This window comes from Gopherus evgoodei, chromosome 1, assembly GCF_007399415.2.
Source record: "Gopherus evgoodei ecotype Sinaloan lineage chromosome 1, rGopEvg1_v1.p, whole genome shotgun sequence".
NCBI lineage: Eukaryota > Metazoa > Chordata > Testudines > Testudinidae > Gopherus > Gopherus evgoodei.
This window is the reverse complement of record NC_044322.1, coordinates 252,114,272-252,128,836: the sequence shown is the minus strand read 5'-3', so window position 1 is coordinate 252,128,836 and position 14,565 is coordinate 252,114,272. Positions and strand designations below refer to the sequence as shown.

Genomic DNA, 14,565 nt, shown 5'->3' with positions numbered 1-14,565 from the left:
TACACATGTTTGTGCTAAGGGAATAAAAATGCAGAAACACAGTTGGATCCCCAAACCCCAGTGGAGAGGGAGGGAGAGGCACAGTCAAAATGTGAAGGTCGGGCACATTAGGGAAAGCTTTTTAAAAAAAAAAAAAATAAAAAATTTACAAACCCAAGGGGCATCTTTCCAGTCTAGGCACAAAAATGTTTCAGTCTCAAAATCTCTTTCTTGTAAGAATTCCAGGGCTTTTGAGAAAAATAAGTAACAAATTAAAACGAGGTAGCCAGACATTATATATATATTTATATATATAGAATATATTCAGCAGAAAAAAACGTACTTAAAAATCCACAAGAACAGCAACTTCAAATGTCTTTAAAAATAAAACCATGGAAGAAAATGAATACTGAAGAAAGAAAGGATGAGAAAAACTAGGATCAGAAACAGGATGTAAGCAAGGGGATGGTGGTGGTGGTAAGAGGCTGTTTTGTAGTAGTAATTTTTTTGTACGCATTTCAAAATAAAACCATGTCACAGTATCTCAAATGAAAGCAAAAATGAAGCTGGAGTTTCTTCCTTAAATCCCCTGGGTAGATAGGAGCTTGGTCATCCCCTCTGCCCCATTCACCCCCAAAGAGGAAATGGATGTGTGGCTGGATATGTCTTTATCCCCACTTCCAAGAAAGAAAAGGCAGGGAGGAAGAGAGAGAAAAATGAAAGGGAAGATAAATGGCTAAGGTTACTCCATCCCTCCAATGCAGGTGGGACATTTGAAGAGACTGGGATCTGTCATCTTCTCTACTGGGAATGGGGTAAGGGGAAAATTGTGTCTTCATCCCCAGTACAAGGAGGAGGGAGAAGTATTAGGAGTCTATCTTCATCCCCAATGCAGGGAGATGGGAAAAGAGTGGAGGGTCTAGGCTCTCTCTCCAACCACAGTTCAGGGTGCAAAGAAATCATGTCCCTATACTCAACTCAGGAGGGGAGGGGACCAGTGTAGCTCTCTCTATATCCAGTGCACTGGAGTATCCAACCATAGGGCAAAAGGGGATAGAAGTGAAGATGGGGGTGGGACTGGAAATTGATGGAATATGTATAGCTGGGAAAGGCTATTTCTGTCACAGTCCCCAGCTGGGATGGGGAAAAAAAGAATTGGAATGGTATGACAAGGGGGTGTCTTTGTACCCAGTGCAGGAGGACTGGGGTCAGTGGATATGGAACATGCAGCTAATAAGCTTTTTTTAATATATATTTTTGGGGGGGGGTGTTCCCATTTCCATTCCCACCCCCATTCAAGAAGGTCCCTATTCCCAAAACTGAGCAGGACTGGAGGCGAGTAAGAATAGGGGGACTTTCTTCATCAATCCCTAGTGCATGAGGGGGTAGAATCAGAGTTGGAGTGGGGAGGGGTATCTCCAGCCCCAGTGCATAAAATTGCAGGCCTCTATCCCCAATGCAGAGAAGGATGAGGAAAGGGGTACTGTATTCCCAATGGAGTGCTGGGGATGTCATGGAAGAAATGGGGGTTCTCTCTCTTCCCTCTCCTGCCCCAGCCAGTGCAGAGGTGGGTAGGTGGCATGGAAAGCATAGGGGTGGGCTCTCTCTACCCCTCCCTCCTTCCAGTGCTGGAGTGGGCAGGTAGCATGGCTCTGTGTGTGGGTCCCCCTCCCTGCCTCTGCTCTCTCTCTCTCTCTCTCCCTCCCCTCCATTGCAGCAGTCAGTCAGTCAGTGAGTCCCTCCAGAGAGGATGGAGGTTTCCAGGTGCCCCCTCCTCTCACCTGACCTTCTCGCTCTCAGTCATTTGCCAAAGTCCCAGGTTGAGCACCTTGAGACAGGGCAGCTGAGTGATGCGCTCCAAGCCCCGCTTAGTGATGCGGGTACAGCCATAAAGATCAATGCCTGTGAGCTGGCTGAGGTGCTCCGCAATGAGCTCCAGGCCCTTGTCAGTGATACGGACACATTGGCCAATGTTAAGCGTGCGGAGCCCATGCATCTGGCGCACCATACGGTTGATGCCCTCATCGCTGATGTGGCACGAGCAGAGGGAGAGGGAACGCAGCCCATCCAGACCCTGCGCAATATAGGCTAGGCTCTGGTCCCCCACCTTGTCACAGAAGGAAACATCAAGGCCCGAAAGGCGCAGGCTGCCCATGGCCAGATGCATGATGCCTGTGTCACTGATATTGTCGCAGGAGCGCAGGTTGAGGCTGCGCAGGCTGCTCATGTGGGACAAGTGGAGCAGCCCCGCATCTGAAATGCCCCCACAGAAGCTGAGGTTGAGCTGGCGGAGGCGTCCCAGCCCTCGGGCCAGATGCTTTAGTGAGAGGTCGCTGAGCTTCTGGCAGTCCTGCAGCGTGAGCTGCTCCAGGCCCAGGCAGCCCTCAGCTGCACTGCGGGTCATGCCCGCCAGGTGCCCAATGCCCACATCAGAGAGATGGCGGCATGAGCGCAGGTTGAGGCTCTTGAGGCGCTGCAAACCCCAGGCAATGAGGAGGAGGCCGGTGTTAGTGATGTTGCTGCAGCCGCCCAGCTCCAGCACCTCGAGGCCCTTGAGGTACTGGGCGATGCGGCCCAGGCTGCTGTCCGTAATCTGCTTGCAGAGGCTCAGGTTAAGCGCCCGTAGCGAGCCGATCTCCGCCACAAAGGCGTGGCCCAGCCCGTTGTCGGTGAGGTTGTAGCAGCCGCTCAGGTTGAGGCTCTCGATCTCCGCCATGCCCTGGATCACGTAACTCAGGCTGCGCCGCAGCGACAGGATCTGCACCCGCCGGATGCCCCGCGCCGCCAGGCTGGGGAAGAGCGAGGGGTTGGCGCGGCGCAGGTGCAGCTTGGCCTCCACGCCCCGCCACACGGAGCGGTGGTAGGCGGCGTCCCGCCAGGCCGTGCACACCTGCGCCGCCCGGCCCTTGTCCCGCACCTCCAGGTACCCGAAGATCATGGCCAGCAGCTCCGGGAACAGGCACGAGATGTGCGTCTCCATCGCACACCCGGGCCCGGCCGCCGCTCCCGCCGGATCCCCGCCGCTCGGCTCCTCCGGGCCCGGCCGGCTGCCGCGCCCGCCGGATCCCCGCCGCTCGGCTCCTCCAGGCCCGGCCAGCTGCCGCTTCCGCTGGGTCCCGGCTGCTCGGCTGTGGCTGCTGCCGGCTCCGGGGCCCTCACATCGCCGCCCCGTGTGACAGGCCGGGGGGACGCTGCTCGCGGGAGGGGCCTGGCCCGGCTCTGGGGCTCCGGCCGCCGCCTCTATCCCCGCTCCGGGCGGGCCGCGCTGCGGCCCCCGCGCTGCTGCAGCCGGTGCGGGCGGGCCGCCCCGTGCCGCATTGTGCCGCCTACCCCGGGCGGGGGCTCCCGGAGGCTCCTCTCGGTCCCTGGTGCCGGCTCCGAGCCCCGCCGCCTCCTTTGTCTCCGAGCCCCGCAGCCCGGGGCCGCCCGCTGCCCCGCGCGGGGGGAGAAGGGGCCGCGCCGCCGCTACCGACCCCGCCGCTTTGGGCCCAGGCTCCGTGCTGCCGCCGACGGGATCCGCCTGCTTCGCTCCTCCGCGCTGCGCTCGCCGCTGGGCCCAGGCGCCGCGCTCAGGCCGGGGGGAGGGGGGAGAGAAGGAGGCGGCGCTGGGCTGGGTCTGGCGACGGCTGAAGCCTTCTCCTCCCCCCTCCCCGCACAATGGTACGATCCGGAACACTGCGAGCCGTCACCCTGGAAACAGCGCGGCTCATTCTCTGCGCTCGCGGATTAACCCCTGCGGCGCCGCCGCCACCGCGCTGCCCCCTCCCCGGGAACTCCCGGCCGGGAATTCCCTTCCCCCACAGCCAGCCTATACCTGGCGCCTCTTCCTCTCCCGGCGGAACCATCCCCCAGTCCCCGGGCCGCAGCCCGAGCCCCGCTCCCGTCCGGCCCAGCAGCACCCCCGGGACCCAGACCAGGGGCCTGGCCGCGGTCACTGAAAGAGCCATGCGCTGCCCCTTCCACAACGCTGGGCCCTGCCCTCCGCAAGTGTCCCCAGAGCCCCCTCCGTCCCTCCCGCTGCAGGGCAGCGTGTCACCCCCCGCCCCCCACGCTGCTACTATTCGCTACGGGCTGCTGGCAGGTTAAGGTCACAGCTTCCAACCCCCACCAGCCAGGAAACACCGTAGCCATATGTCTGGGAAGTTCAGCTCAGCTTTAAGGGCCCCGGCCGCCCTTGCTTTGTCCCGATCTGGGAGAACTAGAGCCCTGGTGTAGGCAGGGCAGCTTGTGTCTTAACAGGCCTGGGGCTCTGGGTTTCAACTCCACCAGCAAGCACGGTGCTGCCCTGTTTTTCGGGGAAGTGCTAGCTAACATGGCCTTTAAAAAAACCCTTTTCCACTCTTGTCTAGGCCTAATTTCCCATGAAGCTCCATAGGAATATGTGAGCTGAGAGCTTTGGTTAATCGTATATCAAGGTGACATTAAACCGCCAGGCTGGCTAGTCCATTGGCTCCACGCTAGGACGTGAAACCAGGACTGAAAATTGTTTTAAGGAATGGGGCATGTGAACAAATATTGAAAGTGGTGTAAGTGCTAATGTAGATCTGGCAGAGGTCATTAAAAGGCATTTTAAGAAAGAGTGCTTGAGACTCGTAGTTGCCTGGTCTTAACAGCCTTTTGTGCATTAATAAACAGTTAACATGGGTGCAGCGGCACTTATATTAAAAACAGCTTAAGTGCTAGTATAGGCCAGATAAAACTTTTCAAAACAATTTCAGAAAACAATATTGCCTTTTTCTGTTGGAAAAGTAAAACAAAATTCCCAGTGAGCCAAGGGAAAGCCTTAGGACTCATTCTTGACACTGTTTTTGTAACTGAAGTTTTAGCACATTTAACTAAAACACTAATAAAACTGATCTGGTTACTGGAGCCTAGATTATACTACAGCTCCTATGAGCCTGGCTGAATTGCTAGCACTAGTTTTAATTATTTTGTCAGTGTCTCCAGTGTAGAAAAGGAATTTAAACTGTTCTCAGTACTGATTCTGGGGAGATAATTGGTGAAAACCATCTCACCAATGGTTATTTCACCTAGCATAGACAAGTTGCAGTCATAAATTAAGCTTACTATGAGAACCATCACTGATGCATTTCCTGATTTAAGTGTTCACAGCCATAAATTGAATGTTATAGTTTTATATCTGTTTCCCTTGAGACTTTTTGTTTTTAGGTAAAAGGGGAGATTATAAAGCTAATCTCTCTCTTGATTTGTGCAGTGCCAGGCTTGAATATTAAATACCTGTGAATCTCCACAATGAAACAGCTGTAAAACACCCATACTCCTATTGATATTATAAATTATACATTATTCTATAGTTCATTGATAGCATATTAACTCTAAATTCAGAGGACATTTTGTACTGCACCTGTGCTAAGCCATTTTTTTAAATAATAATCGTAATAATAATAATAATTCTTTCTGCATGTTTGCTAGGAAACTAGGTCTCAGTGATGAATAGACACCAGGAAATAAATGGACCCTGATCCTGCATTCTTATCCACTTACGTGATTTCTTATATTAACTTGAGTGGGTTTCTGCGTGGCCATTCAGAGTCTGTTATTCCAGATCTTACTGCATGTTTGGGATCTAAACTTGTAAAATTTAACTTAGTTTTGTGGTTATTAGGTGGGGAAAAAAATCTTAGGCCCTCATTCTGCAATATGCTTATCCTGAGAGGACCCTAACATGAATGTGCAGCCCCACTGAAGTCAACTGGGGCTCCTTGTGGCGATTTCCTGTGTGGATCCGTCAGCAGGATCAGGTCCTTAGGTTTTATCTGTTTTACACAGGAAAGACTATTTTCTACCCTCTCCCTAATAATAAAATATCCTGTGTGAATAGATTTTACTCTAAATGAATAAAATCCACTTTTCTGTTTAGACCAATCATAGAAAACCTCAGCCAAAAAGAGAGATTTTACATAAAGATCGGAGCAAATGAAAATGGATTGTAATGGAAGTCCTGATACATTAACCATTCCAAGTGAATATCATGGTATTTACACCATATGGGCCCAGTCATGCAACCCTTATTTATAAGAATTGTTTTGTTAAAGTCAGAGAAACAACTTGTATGAGATGTCTGCAGGATTGAGCTCTATGCACATTGGGCAAAAGATGAAAGAAATGGAACATGGGATGACTTTACAGAATGTTGGGATAGTTGCCTTACATAAGTGGCAAAGCTACAAGTGAGTTATGTGTCATCCTGAATGAACGTCCACGTAACTTTTATACCTTTATACTATAGTGTATTCCAGATAGAAAAAAAACTATCCTAGAAATGTTTTTAGGTATTTTAATTACTATTTTTCAATCCCTCTATCTTACAAATTAGAGTGGTAGAAAAAATGGCCATTTAAGGCCTAAAAAATTACTTAAAACAGTATTTCTATCCGGTATTGGGGTGTCATGATTTTAATATAGGCCATCTGTGACTAGCAAAGGCTACAAACAGATGATGCATATTCTTGGGGAGCCTGAAATCTCTTTCTCCCATGGCACGTAGCAAGAATCTTTAAATCCTGGTTGACCATAGGGTATCAAACCTTTTAAATCTGTGACCAATCTAAAATTAACTAATTCTGGTCCTTGGACTGGTTGTGAAATTTAATCCTTGATCCACCATGTTTTGGTAGGGGGGAAAAGAAAACATTTTTATAGTAAGCTTTTATTTTATCTAAAGGATGACTCTTTGGAACCACTCAGAGTTTTAAAATATCAGCATGCAAATGGAATGGTCAAAATGCACGATAAATGCAATTTATCACATGATTTCCTCTGTTTAACCCATAGTTGCAGAAATAAAGACATTCATGCCATGTTTATCCTGACCTCATGTGGTACAAATGTTTTTACCACATAGATGGCTAGCACCATCCCCTGATAAACTGCATTTATCAAAAACCGCGTAGGCACTCTGACTGCTGATCTATCCCCTGGAACTATTTTTAACATTCCAAACCCTTGAACAACTCCAAACAGCCACTATCTCTTTTTGAAAGGACTTAACGGATAAATGTTTCATTCCCTCCCCCCTCCCGATCACCCCAAATTACACTGGTATTTGGTGCAGGCTGGATAGTTTTTACTGGCAGTTGTTCAGGGTGATCTGCATAACTGCATTGTGGCTTCAGCCCTTGTGAGTTATTCATGCTGATAAAACTACCCTGTCATGTATTCCTGTTATAACCTTATTCCCAGATTCTGGACCTTAGCGTCCAAAATATGGGGGTTAGCATGAAAACCTCCAAGCTTAGTTACCAGCTTGGACCTGGTACTGCTGCCACCACCCAAAAAATTAGAGTGTTTTGGGGCACTCTGGTCCCACTGAAAAACCTTCCCTGGGGACCCAAGACCCAAATCCCTTGAGTCTCACAACAAAGGGAAATAATCCTTTTCCCCTTCCCCCCTCCAGATGCTCCTGGAGAGATACCCAGACACAAGCTCTGTGAAACTACGCAGAGTGATTCCCCCTCTCCGTTCCCAATCCTGGAACAAAAGCACTTTCCTCTTCACCCAGAGGAAATGCCAAATCAGGCTAGCAATCCAACCCACAGCTCTCCCCTTGATTTCTTCCTCCCACCAATTCCCTGGTGAGTACAGACTCAATTTCCCTGAAGTAAAGAAAAACTCCAACAGGTCTTAAAAGAAAGCTTTATATAAAAAAGAAAGAAAAAATACAAATGTTCTCTCTGTATTAAGATGATACAACACAGGGTCAATTGCTTAAAAGAATATTGAATAAACAGCCTTATTCAAAAAGAATACAAATCAAAGCATTTCCAGCACTTATATTCATGCAAATACCAAAGAAAAGAAACCATATAACTTACTATCTGATCTCTTTGTCCTTACTCTTAGAAACAGAAGACTAGAAAGTAGAAAGTACTTCTCCAAAGCTCAGAGAAGCAGGCAGGCAGACAAAAGACTCAGAGACACACTACCCTCCACCCAAAGTTGAAAAAAAATCCGGTTTCCTGATTGGTTCTCTGGTCAGGTGTTTCAGGTGAAAGAGACATTAACCCTTAGCTATCTGTTTATGACACGCCCCCCAAATTGCAGACAGTGGGGAAGCTCACTGGCAGCAATTTCCTTCTAGAACTTGAAAATAAACAGATTAATACAACACATGCACCTTTACATATACTACTAAGTATATAACTAACAGACTTTTACATTTTAAGAACACTTTTTAACTACTGGATTCTGGGAAACTCTCACGGGAGAGTGCATCAGCAACTTTGTTAGAAGCTCCTGTGATGTGTTGAATTTCAAAATCAAATCTTGGAGAGCTAAACTCCACCGAAGAAGTTTCTTGTTGTTCCCCTTGGCAGTATGAAGCCACTTTAGTGCAGCATGGTCAGTTTGTAGTTGGAACCGCCGTCCCCAAACATATGGGCGTAGCTTGTCCAGGGCGTACACAATGGCATAGCATTCCTTTTCACTGACTGACCAGTGACTTTCCCTCTCAGACAGTTTCTTGCTGAGAAACACGACAGGATGGAAGTTGTGATCTGTTGCTTCCTGCATGAGCACTGCTCCTATACCACGCTCAGATGCATCTGTGGTTACTAGGAATGGCTTGTTAAAGTCCGGGGCCCTGAGCACAGGGTCAGACATGAGCATCGCCTTAAGCTGGGTAAAGGCCTCTTGACACTTATTAGTCCACTTAACGGCATTTGGCTGGGTCTTTTTGGTTAGGTCGGTTAATGGGGCAGCGATTTGGCTGTAGTGTGGTACAAATCGCCTGTAGTATCCGGCCAAGCCTAAGAAGGATTGGACCTGTTTCTTTGACCTTGGGACAGGCCACTTTTGGATAGCATCCACCTTGGCCTGTAGGGGGTTTATGGTTCCTCGACCCACCTGGTGCCCCAGGTAAGTCACTCTGTTTTGGCCTATTTGACACTTTTTGGCCTTAACAGTTAGTCCTGCCTGCCTGATGCGCTCAAAGACCTTTTCCAGGTGTAGTAGGTGTTCGGGCCAGGAGTCTGAAAAATGGCCACATCATCGAGGTAGGCAACTGCGAATTCTCCCAGTCCAGCTAGTAGACCATCTACCAGCCTCTGGAAGGTGGCGGGTGCATTTCGAAGGCCGAAAGGAAGGACATTGAATTCATACACCCCCGCATGGGTGACGAATGCTGACCTCTCCTTGGCAGGTTCATCTAGCGGTACTTGCCAGTACCCCTTGGTTAAGTCTATTGTAGAGATGAACTGGGCACGTCCCAACTTTTCCAATAGCTCATCAGTACGTGGCATCGGATAGTTGTCCGGACGAGTTACAGCATTTAGCTTACGGTAGTCCACGCAAAAGCGTATTTCCCCATCTGGTTTGGGTACCAGAACCACTGGAGATGCCCATGCACTGGTAGATGGGCGGATTATACCCATCTGTAGCATGTTCTGGATCTCCCGTTCTATAGCAGCTTGGGCATGAGGAGACACCCGGTAGGGTGGGGTTCTGATTGGGTGAGCATTACCTGTATCAATGGAGTGGTATGCCCGTTCAGTCCGTCCTGGGGTGGCTGAGAACAATGGGGCGAAGCTAGTGCACAGCTCCTTGATTTGTTGCCGCTGCAGACGTTCCAGGGTGGTTGAGAGGTTCACCTCTTCCACGCCACCGTCTTTTTTCCCGTCGTAGTAGACACCGTCAGGCCACTCAGCATCATCTCCCTGGACTGTAAACTGACAAACCTGTAAGTCTCTGGAATAGAAAGGCTTGAGAGAATTAACATGGTACACTTTAGGCTTTAGTGAGGAATTGGGAAATGCTATGAGGTAGTTTACAGCTCCCAGGCGCTCTTGGACCGTGAATGGCCCTTCCCATGATGCTTCCATCTTATGGGCCTGTTGCGCCTTCAAGACCATAACCTGGTCTCCTACCTTGAAGGAACGTTCTCTGGCATGTCTGTCATACCAGGCCTTTTGCTCTTCTTGAGCATCCTTTAGGTTCTCTCTAGCAAGGGCTAAAGAGTGTCGGAGGGTGCTTTGTAGGTTGCTTACAAAGTCCAGAATGTTAGTTCCTGGAGAAGGCGTAAACCCCTCCCATTGCTGCTTCACCAACTGTAATGGCCCCTTAACCTCGTGACCATACACAAGTTCAAATGGTGAAAACCCTAAACTGGGATGTGGTACAGCCCTGTAGGCAAACAGCAACTGCTGCAACACTAGGTCCCAATTATTGGAGAATTCGTTGATGAATTTTTTTATCATGGCCCCCAAAGTTCCATTGAACCTTTCCACCAGGCCATTGGTTTGATGGTGGTACGGGGTGGCAACCAAGTGATTCACCCCATGAGTTTCCCACAGTTTTTCCATGGTCCCTGCCAGGAAATTAGACCCTGAATCTGTAAGGATGTCAGAGGGCCAACCTACCCTGGCAAAGATGTCTGTTAGGGCCAGGCACACAGTGTTAGCCCTGGTGTTGCCTAGAGCTACTGCTTCTGGCCATCGGGTAGCAAAGTCCACTAAAGTCAGTACGTACTGCTTTCCTCTGGGCGTCTTTTTTGGGAAAGGGCCCAGAATATCCACAGCTACTCGCTGAAATGGGACCTCAATTATGGGGAGTGGCTGGAGAGGGGCCTTGACCTGGTCTTGAGGCTTACCCACTCTTTGGCATACCTCACAAGACCGGACATACTTGGCAACATCCTTGCCCATCCCCTCCCAGTGGAAGGACTTCCCCAACCGGTCCTTGGTTCTGTTCACCCCAGCATGGCCACTGGGATGATCATGGGCTAAGCTTAAGAGCTTCTCCCGGTACTTAGTTGGAACCACCAACTGTTTTTGCGGCTGCCATTCTTCCCGGTGTCCACCAGAAAGAATTTCCTTATATAAAAGTCCTTGGTCTATAACAAACCGGGATCGATTAGAAGAGCTGAGAGGCGGTGGGGTGCTCCGTGCCGCCGCCCACGCTTTCTGAAGGCTGTCATCTGCTTCCTGCTCAGCCTGGAACTGTTCCCTTGAGGCTGGGGTCACCAGTTCTTCCTCAGACTGTGGACTTGGGCTTGGTCCCTCTGGAAGCGATGTAGGTGATGGGGTTGTTTCCGTTGCTGGTGAACCGCTCTCCGCTGGTGCACCTGAGGGTATTTCAGGCTCTGGCTGAGCCTTTTGGGTATGGCTGTCGTGTGCTTCTGCCAGTTTTGGCTCGCTGGCGCCCTCTGGCGTTGAGTTTGAAGATGTGGTTGCACTTGCTGGTGCTGGTTGCTGTTCCAGTTCCGGGCCTGGGACTGGAGATGCTGTGGCTGTTTCAGTGGTAGGCATGGAATCCGGGTCCACTACCTCTGTCTGGGTCTCTGGTAACACAGACGGGGCTTCTGTGGACGGCTCAGGAACAGGAATGGGTCTGGAAGCTTGCCTGGTTTGGCTACAGGTAACCATTCCCACTCTCTTGGCCCGCCTCACCTGGTTGGCCAAGTCTTCCCCCAGTAGCATGGGGATAGGATAATTGTCATAGACTGCAAAAGTCCACATTCCTGACCAGCCTTTGTACTGGACAGGCAGTTGAGCTGTAGGCAAGTCTACAGCTTGTGACATGAAGGGGTAAATGGTAACTTTGGCCTTTGGGTTGATGAATTTGGGGTCAACGAAGGATTGGTGGATAGCTGACACTTGTGCCCCCGTGTCTCTCCACGCAGTAACCTTCTTTCCGCCCACTCTCAAATTTTCCCTTCGCTCCAAGGGTATTTGAGAGGCATCTGGGCCTGGGGATCTTTGGTGTGATGGTGGTGTAATGAATTGCACTCGCATGGTGTTCTTGGGACAGTTGGCCTTGATATGTCCCGGTTCATTACACTTAAAGCATCTTCCATCTGATGGGTCACTGGGCCGAGGTGAGTTACTGGAGACTGTTGAGGTTGAAGAGTAGGGTATCTGTGGCTTTACTTGGGTGGTATGGAGGGTCTTTGGCTGTCCTCGGTTGTAGGGTTTATGGTCTGTGTGCCCCCTGGGGTAATCGTTCCCCTTGACAGTAGCTTTTTTGCTTTCTGCCAGTTCCATCCATTTGGCTCCAATCTCCCCCGCCTCAGCGATAGTTTTGGGATTTCTATCTTGTATGTACCGTGTGATGTCTTCAGGAACACCATCCAAGAACTGCTCCATTTGTATGAGGAGGTTCACTTCTTCCAAGGTTTGAATGTTGTTTCCTGTTAACCAGGCCTCATAGTTTTTTGCAATGTAGTAGGCGTGTTTGGGAAATGACACCTCTGGTTTCCATTTTTGGGTTCTGAAGCGCCGACGGGCATGATCTGGGGTTATCCCCATCCTGTATCTGGCCTTGGTTTGAAAAAGTTTATAGTCATTCATTTGCGGCTTGGGCATTTCAGCTGCCACCTCTGCTAAAGGTCCACTGAGGTGTGGCCTTAATTCTACCATGTACTGGTCTTCGGGGATGCTGTACCCAAGACAGGCTCTTTCAAAATTTTCCAAGAAGGCCTCGGTGTCATCACCTGCCTTGTAGGTGGGAAATTTCCTGTGCTGTGGAGCAATAATTGGCGCCGGGTTGTTAGGGTTGGCTGGCACATGCAGCCCAGCTTTTGCCAAATCCAGTTCATGTTTTCTCTGTTTTTCCTTCTCTTCATTTTCTTTTTCCATTTGTTTTTGTTGTTTTTCCATGTCTCGGCGGTGGGCCGCCTCTTCTTCTTCTTGCTTCCTTCTGTGGGCCAACTCATCTTCTGCTTGTTTCCTTCGGTAGGCTACCTCTTCTTCTTCTAGTTTTCTTTTGTGTGCTGCCTCTTGGGCTGCCTGTTCTCTTTGGAAGGCTGCCAGTTTGAGGCTTTCTTCCTTTTCTTTCATCTCCATCTGTCGCCTGTGTTCAGCGTCTTTGTTTTGTTCTTCGGCGTCAATCTTTGCCTTAGAAGTCATGGTTCCTGTTTTCTTGTGTTGGGGTGCCCTCCGGTGTTTATTTTCTGAACTGCAGGCTCTCTGTTGCCTCCTGAAGTCTGCCTAGCAACAGTGCTTTTTTCCTTTTCTCTCTCTAGCTAATGTTCAATGAAGGGAAACCAGAAAAACCACTTAATTTGCATGCATATAAGTGCTGGTACTTGCCACCTAATGGGAGGGCTATTGCATGACAAAAGACCCTTAACAGTCTTCTCGCTTAATATGCAAACCACAAACTGCTAGAGAGCAGAAAAAAAAAAATTCTCTCTGGTTCCCTTTTAAAACCAAACTGTTTCTCTCTGCTAAAAAGCCCTTAGCAGAGAAAAGAAAAATATAATATTCCTACTGGCTTCTGGGTTCTGTCTATATCCCGCCGCTGCTACACCATGTTATAACCTTATTCCCAGATTCTGGACCTTAGCGTCCAAAATATGGGGGTTAGCATGAAAACCTCCAAGCTTAGTTACCAGCTTGGACCTGGTACTGCTGCCACCACCCAAAAAATTAGAGTGTTTTGGGGCACTCTGGTCCCACTGAAAAACCTTCCCTGGGGACCCAAGACCCAAATCCCTTGAGTCTCACAACAAAGGGAAATAATCCTTTTCCCCTTCCCCCCTCCAGATGCTCCTGGAGAGATACCCAGACACAAGCTCTGTGAAACTACGCAGAGTGATTCCCCCTCTCCGTTCCCAATCCTGGAACAAAAGCACTTTCCTCTTCACCCAGAGGAAATGCCAAATCAGGCTAGCAATCCAACCCACAGCTCTCCCCTTGATTTCTTCCTCCCACCAATTCCCTGGTGAGTACAGACTCAATTTCCCTGAAGTAAAGAAAAACTCCAACAGGTCTTAAAAGAAAGCTTTATATAAAAAAGAAAAAAAAAATACAAATGTTCTCTCTGTATTAAAATGATACAACACAGGGTCAATTGCTTAAAAGAATATTGAATAAACAGCCTTATTCAAAAAGAATACAAATCAAAGCATTTCCAGCACTTATATTCATGCAAATACCAAAGAAAAGAAACCATATAACTTACTATCTGATCTCTTTGTCCTTACTCTTAGAAACAGAAGACTAGAAAGTAGAAAGTACTTCTCCAAAGCTCAGAAAAGCAGGCAGGCAGACAAAAGACTCAGAGACACACTACCCTCCACCCAAAGTTGAAAAAAAATCCGGTTTCCTGATTGGTTCTCTGGTCAGGTGTTTCAGGTGAAAGAGACATTAACCCTTAGCTATCTGTTTATGACAATTCCATATCTTATATCACATGTGTGGTCATGATATCCATGGACTTTTCTGCAGTTCTTGTCTTAGCCTGTCCCTATTTGTTTCCCTTGCCTCTTAATTCATAATACAATATTCTCTCTCTCTCTTTCTCCTTCAGGCATGGTTCAAATGAAGCATATATTAAAGATAGTGAATAAAGGTCTGGTCAGAGACTGTACTCTTAGGGCATCCCTTTAGGGGTGAAGGTGGGTGCCTCTCATCACAGACATCCTTCTCTAGCCTCAGGTGTCTCTGTTGAGCCAGTTTAAGGTGCAGAGTGAGATTCTCTGACCAAAGTCTTGGGGGCGAGGAAAGCAACTCTTTACTAGGCATTAAGCAGTCCAAAAAAAAGGTAAGGGCAAACCAAATAATGCTGCAGCCCATAAAACTATCTGGACTCGCCCAGCGGTTCCCCGAAAGATAAGAGGTCAGTAGT

General features: G+C 48.9%; 2 protein-coding genes across 2 annotated transcripts in view; one reads left to right on the top strand and one right to left on the bottom strand.

The window, feature by feature from the left end:
• Positions 1 to 14,565, top strand: part of WNT5B (Wnt family member 5B) — a 102,064-nt gene that overhangs the window by 49,484 nt on the left and 38,015 nt on the right. The window lies entirely within an intron of this gene.
• FBXL14 (F-box and leucine rich repeat protein 14) lies at positions 140 to 3,024 on the bottom strand. The gene has a single exon (XM_030543022.1). The coding sequence runs from the start codon at positions 2,957 to 2,959 to the stop codon at positions 1,757 to 1,759; it is 1,203 nt and encodes a 400-aa protein (XP_030398882.1). The 5' UTR covers positions 2,960 to 3,024; the 3' UTR covers positions 140 to 1,756.

What these genes read in the sequence shown, in the direction of transcription:
- FBXL14 (XM_030543022.1), bottom strand. Translation starts at nt 2,959, where the DNA reads ATGGAGACGCACATCTCGTGCCTGTTCCCGGAGCTGCTGGCCATGATC.